Source organism: Myotis daubentonii, chromosome 1, assembly GCF_963259705.1.
Source record: "Myotis daubentonii chromosome 1, mMyoDau2.1, whole genome shotgun sequence".
Classification (NCBI taxonomy): domain Eukaryota; kingdom Metazoa; phylum Chordata; class Mammalia; order Chiroptera; family Vespertilionidae; genus Myotis; species Myotis daubentonii.
In genome coordinates this window covers 5,257,682-5,279,128 of record NC_081840.1, presented here as the reverse complement: position 1 = coordinate 5,279,128, position 21,447 = coordinate 5,257,682, and the positions used below count along the sequence as shown (strand labels likewise).

Sequence of the window (21,447 nt, the reverse complement as noted above, 5' to 3'; positions counted from 1 at the left end):
CCCAGGTGTCTGGCTCCTGGCCTCCCAGCTGGGTGGTGGCCCTGGTGACTGCTGGTGCTTAGCCCGAGGTGCAGGTGGCACCCCCACTCAGTGGGCCTGCAGGGCTGGGGCTGCCTTTGTTCTAGAAGCTGGCTGCCCCTGACCCACCTCATCAACATGGGTCCTCTCTGGACCCTTGAAGGAGCCAGAGGGAAGGGTGGTTCGCAGGGGCTGAACTGGGGTCTCCGATGGAGTGGGGTGTTCTGAACCCCCTCCTGTGCTGCCTTCTGAGTCCATGGGCCCCACTGGACAGCTGCGAGGCCGAGCCCACACCCTAGTGGTGACCTGCTCAGGATGGCAGGTATGGCCATGAGGATGGGCATGCAAAGACCTGGCCTGAGTGTTTCCGAGCTTTATGTGGCCTCAGTTTCCCCCCCTGGCCCATGGCTCTGGGATGTGTGCACAGGCCAGCTGGCGGGCTTGGGGTGGCCCTGCCGTCACATCTCGCCTCTCCCCACAGGTGGTCTGGAGAAAGCTGGGAGACGCCGCCAGCTCCAAGCCCTCCATCCGGCAGCACCTGTCTGGGAACCAGTTCAAGGGGCCCTTGTAGGCCTCTCCTCCGTGGACGTGGACTGTCCCTGCCTGGGATCCCCCCAGGGGAGTGGCAGGCCTTCCGGCCGAGCCACTGTCTTCTTCTTCTGTGATGAATTGTACATAGGATGCTGCCTGCTGTGGCTCGGCAGCCATGGGTGTGGCCCCTGCTGTCCGGGCCTCCATCTCCCACATCTCACACCAGCAAACTGGGAGGCGAGACGCTGGCTGTCCCCGCAGCACAGCAGCCTGCACGGCCCGTTCCCACTCTGGGCCAGGCTTAGGCTCGCTGTACGAGAACGGAAGGCTGCTCTGAGCTGCCCAGCCCAGGGACCATGCCAGGCTGCGCCCAGCACCTCACCAAGCCCTCCATCCGCTGGCTGCCACCGCACTGGACAAAGGCCACTGGCAGCTGGACCCGGTGCAGGGGCACCCCTTCCCATCCACCCGCTGTGACTTGAACGCTGGCTCCCCAAGCACTGAGTCCCGAGAGCCACGGGCAGGGGAGCTCCCCAGGCCCTTCCTCTGGCCTGTGCCCAGCCCCCTCCTGCCAGCTGCCACCTGTTTTTAGAATCCACCCCTCCCCTCTCCCCCCAGTGTCACCCTGCCCTGTGCCAGGTGTGCCCTATATTTCGGGGACCCTCCTGCCCAGTGCCTGGGCATCTCCGCTTCCATGGTTCACTCTGGGCCAGGAACACAGGAAGGCGGCTGAGTGCAGAGTCCCCGGCTGAGCCCCACGTGTCCCCCTCTCCGATGGGTAGTACTGGGTCATGGCTGGGCCTCCGGTCCACTGTGGTGTCCCCCCCCGGAACCTGGCCCCATCCTCAGTCACTGTGGACAGAGCCACATGGCTGCAGTGACCGGAGTTCCATCCCCCTCGGAAGGAGCCTGACCTGGCTCTGGCTTTAATTTGCTGTGTGACCTTCAGCAAGTCACTCAGCCCCTTTAGGCCTGTGGTGCAAAGTGAGGTCTCAGGCCTCTTCGCCGGGCTCATGGTAGAGGCCATCACTGTAGTCAGCTGTGCTCCTAGCATGTGAGCCGATGGTCACCTGCTGGAGAGGCTGCTGGGGCCGGGCTGGGGGCGAGGCCCGAGCTGAGTTCTGCTGCTTCGCTGCCTCCTCCAGGGACAGTCCCCCTCCTCTCTGAGCCTGTGTCCGAGGGAGCTTGGGAGCATGAGGGTCCCCTTGCAGGGCTCTGGGGGTCCAATGAGAGCATCAGTGTAAATGACCATGTATCAGCTGTAAAGTGCAGTATGTACGTTTTCACATTCATGTGAGGAAAATGAGGCTCAGAGGGGGTAGGCGGTCGGTGGCATGACAGGTGAGGCTCCAGAACTTGGCAGGCTGGCCAGGCCCCACTGTCAATGCGGTTGCAAGGCCCTGTCCACTCACCCCATCAGCTCGTCCATCCTCGGACTCAAAGGACCTGAGGGCTGCCCGCGGCCTTGTGTGGCTGGTACCGAAGAGCCTGAGGCCATCTTTGCATCAGGCAGCCTCGTCCAGGCCCATGTGAGGGACGGGAACCAGGACCGGGCAGTTCCTACCGTCACCTGCCATTGGCGCCCTTGGGTTGTACACTCAGGGCAAAGACTCTCGGTCCTCCTTGTGCCCGGGGGTGTGAGTGGGTGCTGCCCTGGGCATTACTGGGAGCCGTGGGCTTTCGAAGGCCCTTCCATCAGGTCAGACGGGAGCTCCCTGTCACATGGTGGTGGGTGACTCCTGCACCAGGGGGCCGCCAGCTGGGGTCAGAGGCCCCCCTCTGGTCGTGGAGTTCAAAGAACCACAAGCAGCCGAGGGGGGAGGGGCCATCTGGGTGGGCTCCATGTCCGGGAGCCCATTTGCCATGTTTGGATCAGGTCGGCTTTGCCACGACTGAAAATAAGCAATAAGGAAGGCCTCCTGGTACCTGCAGACGCTGCACAGCGGCCCGGGGACAGCTTCACAGGGAAGGGACCCTGTCCCCGACTGCGGAGATGTCCAGGGAGGAGGTGGAGCGGGCCGTGGAGGCCTTCCTGCCCGTCCCTGAACCAACCCGGTGTGGGACGGCTTTCAGGGATGGAACTGCACCTGTGACAGCCATCTCCCAACACAATGTGCTGTTAGAAAAGCCAGCAGCAGAGCAGCGCTGCCTGACCCCACTGGGTCGTTCGCAGTTGCAGGGGAGCTCACAAGCTGGGGGGCTCCGATGGGCCTCACTAATGGGGCAGCCAGGGGGATGCCAGCTCTTCCACTAACGCGTGTGTAGGTGACACTAGGTGACTGTCCGCCCCGGAGCCTCAGCTTTGAGCTCAGGGTGGGAGGGGTGTGCCGACCTGGGTGTCCTTTCATAAAGGCCCCTTTGCTTTCCAAACCCTCTGCTTCTAGATCCCACAGGCACGGGGACGCCTGCGCTGTGGCCTGTTCCCACTGTGACGGAGCCCACCCTCAGCCTCCCTGCGGGGGCCAGGCCTATCCTGGGATCGCCATCTGCTGGCCACTCTTCAGGGTGGTGCGTTTTTATCTAGAAGTGATTAGCTACACATCAGTGTTTAAAGAGAAAAAGTGACCTTTTTTTTCTTGAAAACTTGAGAGGAAACAAAATACTACTGATTTTTTTTTTTTTTTTTAAAGAAACAGTGCATGACTGCGGAGCGGTAGAGGTGTATATTTTCATAATGTGGGAGGCTGGGCTGCTCTCTGGACCTGGCGGAACGTCTGGTTCCCGTCCGCGGGCCGCAGCCGTGCTCTGTGTTCTGTAGGACGTGACCTCCTGGAACGGCCAGCCCTGCCCGGCTCGGTCCATTTCTACCTTCTATTGAACCACTTTGATTTGGGGAGAGAAAAAGACATAGAACTTTTTGATAGTGTGGTAAAAACATTGAACTATTTTAGTAAAAGGTAACAGAGAAGACTGTGACAGTGTATACTTTGCGCTAGATAAATAAAGGCTCTTCGCAAGCCTCCGTGGTGGTGTGCAGTGCGTTTGTCTCAGGCGATGGCTCGTTGGGCAGAGGGCCATGGCCCCTGGGAGCATTTCAGGTGGGGCTGCAGCCAGCACACAGCAGCCCCATTTGGGCCACTAACTGCTACTCAAGGGGCCTCTGCCTACTCCTTAAACCAGAAATGGAAAGGATTTCAAATTCAAACCCTCACCTAACCTAGGAACCTCAGAGGCTGGCCCGTGAGGGTGCTGCCAGATGTGGGTGAGGCTTAGTGGGCAGCGAGGCCCTCTGGGGTCCAGAGGGCGATCACACCCAGGGGCTACTGCAGGCCCCAAGCTCTGTCAGTAACAAAGTTTCAGAACTGCTTTTATTTGGATAACTGACTGAAGGAGTCTCCTGTGTAACCAAGATGGAAGTCACAGTATGTTGTTACATTCACACTTAAAAAACATCTATGTACAGGAACTTGCAGATCGATGTAAACATCCATTACTTCCCAAGTACATTCCTCCCCTCCCCCCAGAGGAAAAAGAAAAAAGCCATCCAACCAGGCAACCCCTTCAAAATAACTTTAATACAAAGATGTAAATATCTCTAAATCAAAAAGCTGCTTCTGAGCGACTGGGTGTCATGGAAGAGAACACGGAATGGAAGTGATGACGACAGCTTGACTTCAGATGGAACTGGACTGTTTAAAACTGCGTATCCAGGAAAAATAGGCACTGATTTCTAGAAGGAAATTCACTCCTTACGGAAGCTATTTATTGAGCCAATATGGCTGGTTAACATTTTCACTAGTATAGTCACCCAGTGCAGGACGCGGCCCTCAGCCGACACCAGCACAGCCGGGCGGCCCGGGCACTGCCGGGGCTGTCCCCACTCCGGGCCTGGAGGACCATCTGATCCATCTCCCGGGCCTGGTCCATGTCTTCCCATACTGCAACTGTCCAGCATTATACAAGGTACCCTGCTGCTTCCTCACTTCAACTACCCTTCAAGGTAACTAGAAAAACTTGTTAAAAAAACAAAGGGGAAAAAAGGCATCAGGTTATCTCATCCAGGCTGCGCGCCCCAGGCCCCCGACTGGAGGCATGCCCGGTGGGGGGATGGGTGGGGGCACAGGTGGCTGTCCTCCAGGGGGGACAGATGGAGGTGGGTAGCTAGCTGGAGGCAGGCCCAGGCCTGGAGGAGGGTGAGGTGGAACGGCATGGGTGGGGGGCAAGCGTGGGGGTGGGGGCGGGAAGTTGGGGTTGTAGGTGGGTGGAGGTGGAGGGTACCCGGGAGTTGGGGGTGGGATGGCAGGTGGGGGGAAGGAGGCTGGGGGAGGGGGCACCGGTGGTGGGGGTGGGTTGGGGGGGTAGACATGGTGGTAGGGCAGGTGGGCTGGAGGCCCGTAGGCAGGGGGCAGGGCGCTGTAGGAGGGGCCCTCGGTCTTCATCATGGACTGCAGGCTCTGGTAACCCTCTCCAGACATGTAGGAGCTGGTGGTGGACATCCCGGTTATGTAGCTGGAGGGTGGCGGTGGCGGTGGCCTGTGTGGCAGCGGCGGTGGCTGGTGCACAGGGGCCGGGTGGGCCGGAGGAGGAATCTGGACTTTGGGGAGGTCACTGGCATCCACAGGGCCTGGTGGCTCAGCCTCGCCTAAGGCAGCCGCGAGGGGAGGCTTCCGGTCTGCAGTGGAGAGACAGTCAGTGCCCAGCAGCTCCACGGACCCTACCCCCACCCCATCACAGCACCAGAGTCTGTCTGAGATCTACAGCAACCTGCCCAGACGTGGGCAATGTTCACACACTGGCAGGGCTGTTTTCCTAAAATTGATTCTAAACTCACTTTTCCTGGGTAGTTCTGCATTTCTGGATGTGACCAAATATACTTAGAATTTACAACATCCTCAAAACATCTGTGTAAAAGTTTTCTGAAAGATCCTTGGTCGTTACTGTTTTAACATTTTGGCTGCAAAGTCTCCCTTCTATAAACTTTCCCTTAGACCTCCCAAGCCTGCCCTTCAAAAAGGTAGAAAAGCTGGCACCCCACAGCTCTCAGCAGACACTGACCTGGTGGTGGGTGGGCCGGAGGCAATGGAGGGTGAGTGGTCTCTATTTTGGGAATTTTAGGTGGTGGTGGTTCTACGAAGAAAAAGGTTAAAAAAGCACTCATATCTCTTCATGTAATAAACATATAGTAAAAATAAAACGGACTGTTCAGGAATTTCTTTGGGGAAAAAGAGCAGATAAGAACGTTTTAAGGGTACTTGAGGAAGGCCTCAGCTATATCAGCATGCCCTGGCTCATCGGTTGAGCGTTGTCCCATGAACTGAGAGGTCACAGTTCAATTCCCAGCCAGGGCACATGACCAGGTTGCAGGCTCAATTCTTGGTAGGGGGAGTGCAGGAGGCAGCCGATCAATGTTTCTTTCTCCCTTCCTCTCTCTAAAAATCAATAAAAAAAAATAATAAGATGAATCATTATGTACTAATCCTTTTAAAAGAAAAAAAACAAATACAACTCTGATCTCCTACCTCCCCTCTAAAAAGGAAACTAACCCACTATCCCCTTTTCCACAAAGCAAGCCCTTCCAACAACTTGAGAGCTGCACAGAACCACTTCCGTGACCAGTGTGACTTGCTAACACACAGAACACTGAGAAAGGCCCCGAATGCTCACAGAAAACCACTACCTTTTAACTCTTGTTTAGTTGCATTTCCAGTTTATTTTCTCTCACAAATGTTTGCTCCATTTGGCATCTCCTTAGAAGTCACCATTAGAGAACTGGAGGAGAGCGACCTTAAGTGCACTTGCTTAAGCCAAGAAGCTGGGGCCACTTGGGGCAGAGGACACAGCCCACCCTTCAGGGTCGAACACCTGCATGTGACCAGCATCCCCAGTGACGACACTGAATCGCACAGATAAAGCTACACCAAGTCCAATGGCTTCTGTTTAGAAAGGTAGAGGTGTGCACACAGGATGGAAAAAGAACGCCATCTTTTTGTTTGTATGTTTTGGCCCTTTCCGAAACTTACTTCATCCGGTGTGCACATCACTGATCTGATTCTGCCCCGGTATTGCTGATCACTTTCTTGGTTTCCTCTCTCAGACTTAGGCTGGATTCAAGGTGTGGGGAGATCTCTCCCTTTATCATCAGGGGGATGAATCGACGTTTCTAGCTTCTATCTCACCTCCAAAACTGGGGACCTGACTTTCAAGTCCCATCCCTAGATCCAGCAGCCAGCACCTTGCAGGCAGCCTGTTCCTCCATCTCCTGACTGGTATCCCTCTCACCTAAGCTCTCCCTCCAACCTCCTCCCCACCGCCAGCCAAGCTAAAGCTGTCCAACAGAAATATCAAGAGCCACCCATGTAATTTTTAGTTTTCTAGCAGCCATGTTCAGAACAGTTAAAATTAATTTTAATATTTAACTTGATATATTAAAAAATTGATCATTTCAATGTATAATCAACATAAAATTGACTAATAAGTTTCTCTGCATTCTTTTTTTTTTTTGGGGGGGGGGGGGAGAAGAGAAAAAAAAACTTGGATGTGAGAGAGAAACATTGTTTGGTTGCCTCCTGTATATGCCCCAACTGGGGATTGAACCAGAAACCTAGATACTGGTATGTGCCCTACCTGGGAACTGAACCCGTAGCCTTTTGGTGTACGGGATGATGCCCCAACCAATTGAGCCACTGGCCAGAGTTACATTCCTTTTTCTTACTAACTCTCAGAAATCTGGTGTATACTTGCACTGAGGGTACCAGGCCATTGGAGTGGGCCACACTGTCAGTCCTCTGTAGCTACTTGCACGTACTGTTCTGCTCAGTCAGATCTCACCTCCAGGCTGTCTGACCCTCCCTTCCTGGGCCTCTGGCCATCATTCTGACTCTTCTCTCACCAGGTCTCACCCAGATGCTGGCAAAGTCCTTCCCATTCCCAACCATCGGTGCTATTACTACTGCCAGGAAACTTTCTAAAATGAACTCAGACTTTGCCATGCTTCTGCTAACCAACCTCCCATGGCTCCCACTGCCTATGCAAAATCGGTCCCTCCAAGTAGGTAGGCGCTGTCATCCACTCCAACCACATTTCAGTCCTCTCAGAAGGGATGCCCTTTCAGCTCTTCCTGTTCCAGGAAACTCCTCTCTCCACTTACTTCCAATTCCTTTGCTCATCTAACTCCTTCGACCTACAGGCTCTCCGCTCTCAGCTCTAGTTCTTCTCCAAGGTCACCACTGGCTGTCTCCACCTCTCCAACAGATGCTGCAATCAGCTCAGGATGACGGTATATAACTGCTTTTTGGTGTCTCACACTTTTTGCTCATTCAGAACTAAAAAAAATTTACCTGTACTGAACTCATCATTCCCCCAAAGATACTGCGAAACTCGTAGCTTTACTCTAACTTGAAGATCTCGACAACAGTACCATAGATAATTCCCTGAGGTCCTACCATGGAACTAAGCAACAGAGACAAGTGGACACTGTGCTTCAAAGAGCTCAGCACAACAGCAATGACACACAAAACGCTTCTCACTTTCTCTTCTGTAATCTTTCAGATTTTGCTCACTCTTTATTTGCTTCCAACACAGAAACAAATTAACCAACTCTGGGCTCTACTACATATCTAGAATAATAAAAGCATAATATGCTAATTAGGCCAGGCGTCCTTCCAGATAACCATCCGGATGAACCGCGGCAGTGGGAGGGGGGGAGGGGGGAAGGGGAGGGAAGTGGGGACTGAGGCAGAGGCAGCCACCATGGCAGAGGAAGTTGAGGCAGCGGCGGGGCTGAGCCCCTTGAACGAATTTCGTGCATCGGGCCTCTAGTGTCCATATAAAGGCATCTGACAGAGGCCTGGTGCCATCAGCAGCAGGGCTGGCCGTGTGGTTGGTTCTCTGGGCAACACCCTGCCCACCACGCAGTCCTTTCTCCACACCATCCTGCCACTTGGAGTTCAGGACGGGGACACCCAGGGCACTTCACTTTCTTCATGTTTTTACTGTGTCACACTCCACTAATCTAACAATATATATTGTGGCAACTGGTCTCCTACATTCATGATGACATTTTATATATGCGACTCAGTACATTGTTATTGATACCTTTCATCAAAATATAATCTCAAAATAGAGTTGGGATAAACAGAAGACAATGTGTTTTCTGGCAGAGTGGGTCAAGTTTGTGATGGGGTCTTTAAATTTTAAGGCCAAGCTAATCAGAAAAGAAACCATGTTGACTAAGAATTTAAAGTTTTGATAAGCAGACATATAAAACTAAAAAACAGAACTGCAAATTACCTGCTGCTTTGTTCTCTTCTTTGGGAGAAACAACCTGTTGCAAAAGAAAACACAACCGTTAACCCAGACTCGGGAAGAGTGAGAAAAACAGATGAACCAGGTATGAAATCACAGCGACAGAATGTGGCCTCACACAAAACCATGTTGGCTTAACTTGCAGGGCAAACCTGCCACCTGCAGAGCACCATTCCGCTTCCTTCCCCTTTCCCTGTCCGGAAATAGTCCCTTGTGTCAGTTCTGAACACTGAGTCTCAGGCCTCTAGCACACTGCCCTGTTTGATCACAGAGTTGGCTGATACCTATATATCCTGCATGGCTTCTTCTAAGGACTGAGTAACAGCAAATGCCGGGCTGCCACCATTGGGAGAAATTTCTACCAATACTGTCACTTAAAGATACAAACACTACAGCCCTGACCGGTTTGGCTCAGTGGATAGAGCGTCGGCCTGCAGACTGAAGGGTCCCAGGTTCGATTCCAGTCAGGGGCATGTGCCTGGGTTGTGGGCACATCCCCAGTGGGAGATGTGCAGGAGGCAGCTGATCGATGTTTCTCTCATCGGTGTTTCTGACTCTCTATTCCTCTCCCTTCCTCTCTGTAAAAAATCAATACAAACACTACAGGGTCAGAGGGACCTGGTTACACCCATTCCAGCAGGGTACAGAGGCGGAAACGACACTCTGGGCCCTGTCGGAGGTGACACAGGCAGCAGCAGCTTGGGGAGGACAGAGCCTCTCCTCTGACCACGGAAGTTTTCACGCTCCCCATAGACATGCAGTCTGATAGCGATTTTTAGTGTTCCGTGAAATCCCTTAGAAATAAGAATGTGCTCAGGTGGGGCACTGCCACCGGGAAAGCTGACCATGCCCAGTGCCAATCTGGCCACTCACCGTGGCTCGCTTCACCTGGCGGGGGGGACTAGGCTGTGGGGACGGTTTCTTGGGCTGCTGGACTTGCTGTGGCGGTGGTGGCGGCTGGGTTGATGGCTGCGGGTCCTTCTGTGGGGGCTGCGGTGGTTCAGGGCCTGGAGCCGACTGTGACGGTGGCACTGGTGGCACTTGTGGTGTGGGGTTGAGCGATGGGGGCTGATGCAGCTGATGAGGCGTGTGATGAGGCATCTGTTGTTTTCCTTGTGAGTAAAGGTCCAGGATTTGGTGGCAGATATCTAAATGATAGGCGACAATTACATTTACCACAGATGGATATTTGAAATAAAATTTTACCTAGAAAAATAAGCCAGCCCATTTCCCTTTGAGCCACGATTCTCATACAAGGACCAACATGTCAAAATCCTATTTGGAATTCACCCTGCCTCTGCTGTGCACAGCACTGGTGGGTATTTTCAGGTCACCAAAACGATTTGCTTGGAAAGAGTGGATATTACATTTGAAATGTTAATCACAGATATGCTTCTGAAGAAAAGTTTATGCAGGCCGATCGGGAAATCTGTTCAGGAATCACGTTCTCAGGGCAGCACCATCCCAACATGGAACACCCTCACAGAATGATTGGCATGCCCAGTACCTTCCAGAACATCCACAGGGACATCTTGCACAAACTGCTCCCACCATCTCCGATACATGGGTTTGGAGGTCCATTCTTGTATTTCAAATTTGCACAAACGTCCCGCGAGATACATCACTGCCACTGCTATGATCTCTGGTTCCCACTGCAGTGACAAGGTCGTGCAGAGACTAGTTCAACAGGAAAAAGAGGCGACTTCACTTGGATGAACAAACATTTGTGATTAACTCAATGCATGAAAGTCAGATGCTGCATCTAAATGGCAATTTGCTTATCCTTCTCTAAACACCATCAAATAAAGTATAAAAATAAGTTATTTTAACCACAGTTACTTAAAAAATGTTCCTTAAAGAATCAGAATCCCAGCCCATTAAAAAATTGCCATGCCATGAAATACAAGTAAAAATGATTTATGTTCTTCAAACTGTTTCTCCCGACAGCGACAACTCCACTCACAGGCACTTTGTTCCCCATTAGATCCCTGGGCTCTAGAACATCAAGGACCTAAAACCATGACACCATATGGTGTTTGTGTTTTTGCAGAATCAAAAGGGTTCTCAGTACTTAGTTGTCCAAACTCTCCGGGGTATTGTTTTAGATTTATGTTTCAAACTGGAGATAAGATTTCAGGATCCTGCATCACCATGACATGGCAGGGTATTGCCTCTGCTGGGAACAGGAGACCTGGACTTTGGCCCCAGCTCTGCCCTTCACTGGCTCCTCAAGCTGGGTCAAGTCAGTTTCCTTGATATAAAGTAGGGGTTTGGGTAAAGTGACATATGAAGTCCCTGGGTATTTAAAAACACTATAATTAAAGACTATACTTTCAGGAATCATGTCTATAGTTTGTTAAAAAACTGTAATTAAATCAACATTTGAGTATATGTACCTGTCATTTACAAATGTCCATGCCATTTGAACCAACTTTTGAATTTTGTTTTTATCACCTAGAAATGGGGGGAGGGGGGAAAGGTAAATTAGTAGGGAAAGAAAATAAAGCAGCAGCACAAGAAGCAACAAGTACTCATATAAAGCCCAGGTACCCTCAGCATCATTCCAATACACAGCGAAGAGCTTCCGCATGGGAGACAAGGACAAGCGAGTGGGTCCAAGCCCCACCTCTGTTCTCTCCACATGCCCTATGCTGAGAGCCACCGTTTATGGGAAGCCTGGCTCCATGGCCGAATTTATTAGGTTATTTAAAAAGTTCTGACTCATTTTCCTGTCTCATACCACTTGGCAACTGGATAACAGAATCTGTTTATACACAAAAGGAAACAGTACTAACAGCCACAATATTGAACTGTCTAGGTAAGTTATAGCCCAGGTACTTCACACACCGAATTTTCTGCTTTCCTCTTTTAAGCAAAATCGCAGTGTCATCAAACGATGATGAAGACGTGGTTTCAGAATAAAAAAGTTCTTTTAATAACTTTTTCTTACCTTTGAGTTGTTTTGCATATTTGAGTAGGAACTGGTATGGATGTTCTACCTGTAAATCAAACTTTATGGTCTGTAGTAAGATTCTCTCCAGAACCATTACTTCTTCCTAAAAATAAAATAATAAGTGTTGGGGCTGTAGTTTTAGACACAGGTCTAAATCAGTATTTAAAAAGTGAACTTTTCTATTTATTATTTTTTAAATATATTTTTATTGACTTCAAAGGGAGAGGGAGAAAGTGATAGAAACATCAGTGATGAGAATCATTGATTAGCTGCTTCCTGCACATCCCCCACTGAGGACTGAGCCTGCAACCTGGGCATGTGTCCTGACCAGGAATCGAACCGGGACATCCTGATTTATAGGTCGATTCTCAACCACTGAGCCATGCCAGCGGGGCTGAAAGTGGTGTTTTTAGAACATAACTAAGTCATGTATGTAATTATTTTAACACCATTTCCTGACATGAGCAGGGGTTGTGGGGAAAAGACAGGATGGGTGGTATAACCAATAGCAATCTCTGGGTGTCTGAGAATAGCTGCAAATGTCAATTCCTCCCACCATTCTTGGGAAGCAAAAGACACACAGCACATGCAATGCAGATACATGTACGCAGAGCACTGGCACTATCCTTACCCAAGGATATTTTTTTCCATTGATTTTTAGAGTGGAAGGGAGGCGAAGAGATAGACACACATTGATTGGTTGCCTCCACACAAGAGCTGGGGATCAAATCTGCAACCTAGGTACATGCCCTTGACCAGAATTGAACACTGACCCTTCAGTCCAAGGGCCAATGCTCTAACCACTGAGAAACTGACTAGGGCAAGGACCTCTATCCTTCCAAAAAAAAAAAATTATATATATATATATATATATATATATATATATATATACACACACACACACACACATATATATACTAGAGGCCCAGTGCATGAAATTCATGCACAAGGTGGGGGGGGGGGGTGTCCCTCAGCCCGGCCTGCCCTCTCGCAATCTGGAATGCTGCACGTACCAGTGACCATACTTTTCATACAGGTGAAAGGCATCTTGCTGTTGTATGGGCAGCTAGATTTTTTTTGGCCCTAATTATAAGAAGTAGTACATAACATGATCTTTCTGAGGCAGTAGTACTATTTCCCCATCTTATGGGTGGAAAAACTGAAGCAGAGAAAAGTAATTGGCTTTGTCACAGTTATAAGTGTCAGAATCAGGGCTTGACCACAAAATGTGCAAGCCAGAGTCCATGCATGTCACTGCTGAATCATCCTGTTTTTTAGTTAGAGTAGCCTTGCCAGGTTTCAATTTTTAAATCTAAGACACTGTTCCCAATATATAGGGTAGGATCCCTAGACCTGGCCAGCAATCAGGGCCAATTTGTGGGGCGACCAGTGGGTGGGGTGATCGGGGGGCCCCTGCTGGCACCCGCTTTGGCTGGTGGCCTGGCATTGCCTGCTGGCCAGCACCACCTCCCAATTGCTGCTGCTAGTCCCCTCCCTCTGTGAGAGATGAGCAGCGGGGCACTTGCTGGCTGTCCCCGCCCCGATTGCTGCTGCCTCCGGTCGCCTCCCTCTTGGGGGGCAGTGTGTGTCATAGGGACCTGTCGTTCTGCCGGCCGTTCCACCGTTTGGTCTATTTGCATATTAGGATTTTATTATATAGGATATATATATATATATATATATATATATATATTTATTTATTGATTTCAGAGAGGAAGGGAGCGGGAGAGAGAGAGCTAGAAATATCAATGCTGAGCATCACTGATCGGCTGCCTTCTACATGCCCCACTGGGGATCGAGCCCACACCCCGGCCATGTGCCCTGACCTGGAATCGAACCGTAATAGGTTCAGAGGTCGACCACTGAGCCACACCAGCCCGGCAGGACCTTCCATCTTAATGCTACCACAAGGAACCAAGATTTAAAGGCAGGCAGTTATGATTCTTACCTTTGGGTCATCTCCAAACTGGCCAAATTGTACATCATTTAATAAACTACGAGCTGTTTTGATGATATCTTTACATTTTTTGGGTGTTTCTTCTACTTTCCCAGCCAGAAAGAGACAACAAGCTCCTGTTACCTAAAAGGAAGACAAAAGTTCCTGAGATACTGTTCTCAAAGCTCACACAGAAACACAAGCAAACATTTTTGACCTTCACTCTCCTAACTTCCCCTTTCTTATTCACAAGGAGCTCAAAGGAAATTTCACACACACACCCAATTTGGCCCCATAAATTATTTTAAATTTAATTTTCCAAAGAACATGTTATGTAAACAAAGTAGATGCCAGAAAGGAAAAAACCCACAGACACAAATTTTCTTTTCACACTGTGATCTTTGTTCCAGAAAAAGAACACAGCTAAACGCATGTCTGGTGGAGTCCATGTCTGTGCCAGTGCCCAGCTGTCCTTCCTTCCCCTCACGCTGCCTGGACCTGGTCCAGTTCCCACATCACTGAGGTGGTCTCACTGCTCTCTCTCCAGTTTTTCTCTGCCTACTCTCATCTCTCCTGAATGTCTGACCCTCCACAGAATCCTCATCGTTAGGTGTCAGACTCTGTGCCAGGGGTACAACGCTGACTGAAACAGTGTCCTTCCTCTAGCACTTGTGTACAAAACTAAGGAAAATCGTAGCTAAAGGAAAAACCCCAACAGACTGACCTCCTGTTAAGTCTAATTCTGTCGTCTTCTTTATGAAACTCTTCGACCACTTCAGTTTACCTATTGAAGTCTAACACCCGAGCCTGGAGTTCAATGCTCACAATGGTCTGACCCAGTCTACCTTTCCACCCAGGGCCCCCATTCCATTCCTGCCAACGGAACCTCCTAGCCGGGCTGGTACTCACCACATGGTTCCTCCATGTCTTTGTCACGCTAGTTTCTGCGGGATCACTGCTCTGTCCCATCTCACATTTATAGTCAGGGCTTAATTACTGCTGGCACCTCCTCCCTAGCATATTCCCTGATCCCTCCCCCATGCATTAATCTCTCCCTTGAAGCTGCAGCCTTCCTTCTGCACCTCTCCTATGATCTCCCCTCTCCCATAGATTTTGTACGTCACACCTCAGGACTAAAAGCACTGAGGCAGGCTCCCTGTCTGAGTCTCCCACAGAGCAGAAGACAGTGCATGTTTAAGGAACAACTGCAGAATGAGCAATAGGGCCTGAAACATTTTTATTCCTTCTTGGCCTTTTTTGGGTCTCAATTATAAGCCCAAATTTATCTTGGCAAAGGTAACAGGGAAGTAAACTTGCACACAAAGTGCAATATGACTGTGTCCATATCAGGCTAAATAAAAGGATCTGAATGTGGTTAATTAAAAAAATGAAAAAAACAAAACAAAAAATCACACACAAAGTTCAAACTTGATTTTGTTTATACATAGTATGTTCTATGTAAAAATGACTACTTTCTGGAAATATAAAAATAGATTAAATTAGTTCACTGAACTGTGTGGAAATAATTACATGTGATAGAGAATTAAAATAAAATGTAAATACTTACATATCTTGGAAATTGCTTAAAGGAATGAAACATATAGAAGCGATGAAAATAAATTATTCCAGTTGCCAGGGTATCATAGTGTCTGTTGTTCTGGTTAAGGACTTTAGTCAAGAAATTGTTATTGTTTTTAGTTAAATGTGGAAAAACTAAAACAATAGCAAGCAAGTCAGTGGTAAAGTAAACACCATCAGTGGCAAAGCAGGCATATGGGAATCTCTGTACCAGAATTCGCCCCGGCAAGGCGGGTTTACACTATGAACAAGGCCAGGCTTCACCATCCCTCAACTGTGATCACTGGGGGCTGTTTTCCTCCTGGTGGCCACTTGCTCAATGGCTAAGTCTACACATTTAAATGAAAAATAGGAAACCGAAAACCCCCAAAGAGCCAAGCTAATCAGAAATAACATTAGTCAACAAAGATTTTAGTACAGAGATATTACTATATGTCTATTTAAGGTAAGATTTCCGTTTTAAAAATTGATTAGAGAGAGAGAGAGAGGAAGAGAGAGAGAGAGATAGAAACATCAAGGAGAGAAACATTATCAGCTGCCTCCTGCCCCCTACTGGCGACTATGCCCGAAACCCGGGAATCAAATCAGAGATCTCTTGGTGCATGGGACAATGCTCAACCAACTAAGCCACACTGGCTGAGAGCTATTACTATGTTTTATCAATAGTATCTAATTTAATTCTGTGTTGGCAGTGGGAAGCCTAAAACAGATTCCAAAGAGATAAGGATACAGTCCCAAACGTGTGCCCACATCAAAGATGAACCGAGCCCCCTCTCGGCGGTACCGGGCCTCAGTGGCTGGGTCAAGTCCTTCTAGCTGAGAGGGTGTATGAGCCAAGTCTTTCTTATCCCAGTACCAACATGGTTTTGTGTGGTCCAGGTTTGCTGAGGTTACTGAAGGGCTGGAATTTTCTTTATTCTCCTTCATTTATTGAAGTAGACTTGTTCTTTTCAAAAGATTCTCTGAAAATGTTAGGATCCTATGAGAAAGAGAAGGAAAGTTGGAAAGGGATACCCATGTGAAGCAATCCCAATCATTGAAGCAATCTAGAATTACAGATGGTACCTGATTTTGGATCGAAATTTCCCACAGAAACATTACTGATTGGCAGTTAAAACCCCAAGCTGAGCTCCAAAGCCAATTAAAACACTTGTACACATTGTCTGTGCCGAATAATAACGGACTTGAGCATCCATGGATTTTGGTATCCACAGAAAGTCCTGGAACCAATCCCACTCAGATACGGAAATGCAGTGAAAATAAATGTACGTGGATAGAATGGAAACAGTCCTCTAAATATTCCACCCCCCTTGAAAAGTTCTTACTTCAGTTCTATAACCCTATTCCCTATTACACTCCCATTATTTTTTCACAAGACCCTAAAGTCATAAATTTTCTCATTGGCAGTTCATGATTACTGTGAAAGACGGAGAGATTGATGAGCTCCGCAAAGTAAAAATCTCTCCATAAACAAGCAGCATGTCAAGGCATTTTAGCAACATCTTTCAAGAATGTGCCTTTGATATTTCACTTTACATGATGAGAGGTTAAATTCAGTTTTAAACATTTAGAATTATGGATACTTACAAGGTGGAAATGGCAGTAAAGGTCATTACTTGATTTTTCACACAGTACAGACATTCCCTCTAAACAGTAATATTTGGTCACTCACTAACCTTCATTTGGCCACTTTCATTAATGGAACTGCAACAGTTTACCCGGCAGCCTATAGCACTGCTGAGTATCAATAACTGGTATTCACATGAATTCTTTAAAAAATATATATATATATATACATATATATATTTTATTGATTTCAGAGAGGAAGGGGGAGGGAGAGAGAAACATCAATGATGAGAGAAAATACTTGACTGGCTGCCTTTTGCACGCCCCCTACTGGGGATTGAGCCCACAATTTGGGCATGTGCCCTGACCTCCTGGTTCATATGTCAATGCTCAACCACTGAACCACACCAGCTAGGCAAACATTCATTCTTGTATTAATTTTATATTAATTTTGAGGTCTGTTCTGTTCACCCCCTAGATCTGGTACATAGATGGCACAGAATAAGGAGTGAATTAAATCTACCTTTCAACAACTCTAGAGTTCCCACTTAGCTCCTTGAAAATAACTTGCCCTATCTACTGACTATCTTTCAAATATGTGAAGATCGTTTTTACATTCCCTCTCTTCTCCAGGGCAAACATCCCACTTCCTCCACATAATTTTTAGTGTTTCAAGATTTCCCCCTAAAATATTAGCATCCAAATGAAAAACAATATTCTTTATATGACTGGAGTAATACACATGGGATGAGAGGTTACTAATATTCAACATGTCCAATGAGGGGCCACTGAGTTGCAGCATGCCTGCAAGTTGGTTTCTTATCCTCACAATTTATCACTGAGAAAACGGAGCTAGTGAGACAGGAAGCAACTTGCCCAATTCACACCACTAGCAAATGGCAGAGCCACAGTTTGTCATTAGGTTAAGATACTGCCTTTCCTCAAATGGACACTAACTTCCTCTATAAACATAACATTATGCCCTAGAACCATTTTTGTCAAGGTAGGCCTTCTTCATCTCCAACGTGGACAACTGGGTTTCTGTACATTTAATCATTCCTGGTAAATCTATATCTTGTTAGTTTGGGCCTATTATTTTAGCCTTTAAAAACTTGTTGTGTCATTTAACATGTTAACTACAGGTTTTGAGTACATTTATTAATTTGAGAAGCATGCCTCACATATTCAAATTTGGTAATAAAAAAGTGCTAATCAGAAAAAGAGCAAGACCAGAGATCTGTAGTCTATCTCTAAAGACCTCTCTTCATTCAGGCTGACATCCACTCATGAACCAACATTCTAGGTTTGGTAACTTGAATGGATATAAATCCATCTAATTAGACCTCATCCAGTGTACATATTTACCTGTGCTGACCAGGATAGGAAGAGATTATGTTCAGTGACCTGAGGCTCTGCTGGTTTGAGTATCCAAGTATTCACAAACTCTTTTTGCTGTCTGACAAGATTCTTAAATAGATTATTAAAAAATTGCAGCATCTGAGAGCCATCTAACAGGTCTGAGATATTTATAAGACTCCAGTTTTCTATCATTAATTGTACTTTGAAGGAAAATGATTCAATCAAGAGACACAGTCAACACGAGATGTATGAGGCTGCTGCCAGTGTAACCCAACATACAGTACCTTTTCCGAGAAACAGTACATCTAACGTAGAGTAAAAGCAGAGTACAGTGAAGGAAACCACAGTTTGGTCACACTGAAGCTGCCTTCTTTGGGACATAGGTTCTAAGCTGGTTATTAAGGAACAGGACTCAAGAAAGAACCTCTGTCCCTTCTCCCTCTCCTGCCCAAGAGACTCAGACAGAAAAACCTGCTTCAGGAAGGAAGGAGGATTACGATGTCGCCTTAATCCAATCTGAACTGAACATGGTAAATAAGAGGCTTTGGGCAGGGTCTGTAAGCTAGGTACCCCGTGTCCCACTGTTTTTGAGTCACCCACAAGGATTTTCCTGCCTGCCATGTATGTTCTGCTCTTCCTCAGCCCATTCTCACTTCTGAAATCTAATATCTTGTCCCCACATTTTCCCCAATGTTGCCTCCCCATCTTTGGAATTTTCATGCCGATGTGAGTGAATTCCCCATATGCATGTATTAAAATTTTTACTTTCTCCTGTTAATTTGTCTCTGTTCATTTAATTTTTGGCCCAGCTATAAGAACTTAGAAGGTGGGAGGGAAAGTATTAATTCTTTTAGCTTCCACAACAGTAAATACATAAACCAGTAACATAGTCATTTATTATCATTAGCAAGTATTGCATACTGTACATAATTGTACATGCTACACTTTTATATGACTTTCAGTTCAGATTTGTTTACACCAGCATCACTACCAACACTTAACTTGCACTATGACATTATGCCAGCTACAGGGTCACTAGCAACGGGAATTTTACAATCTTACGGGACCACCTTTGTATATGTGTTCCATCTTCGACCAAAATGTCACTATGGGGTGCACGACTGTAGCTCATTTTGTAGGCCAAAACTATGACCATTTTTTTCTTTATGATATTCAATTTTTTGAAAGTGGCATTTAAAGTGTAAGCATCTTGCCCTAGGTGGTTTGGCTGGGTGGATGGAGCGTGGGCCTGCGGACTGAAAGGTCCTGGGTTTGATTCCATCAGGGGCACATGCCTGGGTTGCAGGCTCCATCCCCAGGGGGGCGGGGGCGTCCAGGAGGCGGCCAATCGATGTTTCTCTCTCATTATTGGTGTTTCTATCTCTCCCTCTCCCTTCCTCTCTGAAATCAATAAAAATGTGCTTAAAATAAAATAACATGTAAGCATCTCAACAATTATAACATTTCATTATTGCTTGTTGGTGCAATCTCCATTTCTAAAATGAAACAAACGTTGAACATGCTTATGCACAAGTCAGCTAATATGTTTGAAAAATATATATAATCAAAATGAGACAAAAGAAAATAAAACCCAAAATTAGATACCTGTGGTTGTCATTCTGAAACACACACACACACACACACACACACACACACACACACACAACAGACAAATACAAAAAACAAAGAGTCCTGGATAATTACGTAATTTACAGTCAAAATTACTTAATAGGCAAGCATCCTAGTAATACAATCTTAGCCGAAATGTCTACCACTCACCCGTTCACTCTTCATTCTGCAAAACAGGGAGCGTGCTATATGTACGCCACGCAGGGTTCCAGGATGGGACCCCAAGCCCCTGGAGGCTCTCTCCTTCTACCCCGTTCGCACAAACCTCTAACGCAGTGGTTCTCAACCTTCCTCATGTCGCGACCCTTTAATACAGTTCCTCATGCTGTGGTGACCCCCAACCATAAAATTATTTTCGTTGCTACTTCATAACTGTAATGTTGCTACTGTTACGAATCGTAATGTAAATATCTGATATGCAGGATGTATTTTCATTGCTACAAATTGAACACAATGAAAGCATAGTGATGAATCACGGAAACAATATGCAATTATATATGTGTTTTCCGATGGTCTTAGGCGACCCCCGTGAAAGGGCCGTTCGACCCCCAAAGGGGTCGCGACCCGCAGGTTGAGAACCGCTGCTCTAACGAGCGCCTGCAACTGCAGGGCGCTGTGCTGGGCCCCTCTCCAGAGCGCCTCCGAGCAAGAAACGCAGACACCAGCAGGCTCACCTTACAAACACAGAAGGGCCACGCGCAAGGAGCTGCTCTTACTGGTGGAAGCCGCGCCTAACGTCGGGTGGAGGGAGCGAAAGCTCCATTGAACCGGCAACCCACATTTTAGGAGCGCAGCCGACCGCCGCGCTCTGTGCTGGTGAGAACAGCTGGAGGACCTCTGCACGGACGCCGCAACTCCCCAAAGAACATCTCCTTCGGGACCCAACCGCACCGGCCCAGGACAGGGTCCGCAAGAACCAGGTCTCCGCGAGAGCGACTCCGGACGCGGAAGTGCCTGGTCCTCCTTCCTCTCCAGACCCCCGGGTCGGAGCACCCCGGTGTGCGCGGCGCCCGGGCCTCAGCCTGGCCAAGTTGGGACGGAGACCCCCAAGGAGCTGGGAAGATGCGGGCAGTCCCGGGCTGCGGGAGCGCGCGCGTGCTAAGACCCCGCCCCTTCTCCCCACCAGCTACGAAGTCCCCAAACCTTAGCCGCCGCTCTGGGCGAGGCCCGCTACCCTGTGCTAGGCCGCGCGAGGGCCTTTCTCCTCCGCTCTTGCGCCTCAAAACCCTCTCCCGAATTCCGTCCCGCAGCCCCGCCATCGCCCGCTAACTTCGAGCTGATAGGGGGCAGCGAGGGGAGGCGGTATCCGGGACGATAGACTCCACTAGGGGGTGGAGGCAGCTGGACCTGCCCTACTCAGACCTTTAGGTACGCGGGAGGGGGGTGGCGCTGCCCGCGGTCCGTCGGGTACTCACCCCTTGCCTCCGGTAAGCCCCTCAGCGACGTCTCTCCTTGCCGATCGCGGCCATTTTGGACGTAGGATGTCGGGGAGTACGTCATTGCGCCGCGTCGGCGCCGGAAAACACGGAGGCACCTGTCAACCAATCAGAAGAAAGCAGAGCTCTCAACGGAGGAAAGAACAGCCAGTCATTTTCAGGCCCCTCCCCGAAGGAGGAGGAGCCTGTCAGAGGGC

General features: G+C 48.4%; 2 protein-coding genes across 6 annotated transcripts in view; one reads left to right on the top strand and one right to left on the bottom strand.

Annotated features, from left to right (window-relative positions):
- CCDC85C (coiled-coil domain containing 85C) overlaps nt 1-3,511 on the top strand; it is a 69,415-nt gene extending 65,904 nt beyond the window's left edge. For both annotated transcript variants that reach the window (XM_059686155.1, XM_059686151.1), the window contains one exon: nt 500-3,511. In XM_059686155.1, coding sequence (XP_059542138.1) covers nt 500-589 — 90 coding nt within the window. In that variant the 3' untranslated portion in view covers nt 590-3,511. The remainder of the gene's footprint in view (nt 1-499) is intronic.
- A 534-nt stretch (nt 3,512-4,045) lies between these two features.
- On the bottom strand, nt 4,046-21,345 carry CCNK (cyclin K). 4 transcript variants are annotated; one of them, XM_059686175.1, is made up of 11 exons: nt 21,230-21,345; nt 15,991-16,239; nt 15,250-15,331; nt 13,695-13,826; nt 11,744-11,849; nt 11,190-11,247; nt 10,301-10,470; nt 9,667-9,941; nt 8,779-8,812; nt 5,545-5,616; nt 4,046-5,161 (listed from the first exon to the last, which is right to left on the bottom strand). In XM_059686175.1, the coding sequence occupies exons 2-11, from the start codon at nt 16,185-16,187 to the stop codon at nt 4,539-4,541; spliced, it is 1,749 nt and encodes a 582-aa protein (XP_059542158.1). In that variant the 5' UTR covers nt 16,188-16,239; nt 21,230-21,345; the 3' UTR covers nt 4,046-4,538. The 4 variants fall into 4 exon arrangements, with proteins under 4 accessions (XP_059542158.1, XP_059542164.1, XP_059542167.1 ...); XM_059686181.1 differs by lacking the exon at nt 21,230-21,345 and adding an exon at nt 20,489-21,104; XM_059686184.1 differs by lacking the exon at nt 21,230-21,345 and having other exon boundaries at nt 15,250-15,350; nt 15,991-16,130.
- Between the last annotated feature and the right edge of the window lie 102 nt (nt 21,346-21,447).

What these genes read in the sequence shown, in the direction of transcription:
- CCNK (XM_059686175.1), bottom strand. Translation starts at nt 16,187, where the DNA reads ATGAAGGAGAATAAAGAAAATTCCAGCCCTTCAGTAACCTCAGCAAAC. An exon ending in GTGGGCACACGTTTGGGACT is followed by an intron (nt 15,332 to 15,990) that starts GTATCCTTATCT and finishes CCAGAACAACAG; the next exon opens with ACACTATGATACCCTGGCAA. An exon ending in ATATGCAAAACAACTCAAAG is followed by an intron (nt 11,248 to 11,743) that starts GTAAGAAAAAGT and finishes CCCCATTTCTAG; the next exon opens with GTGATAAAAACAAAATTCAA.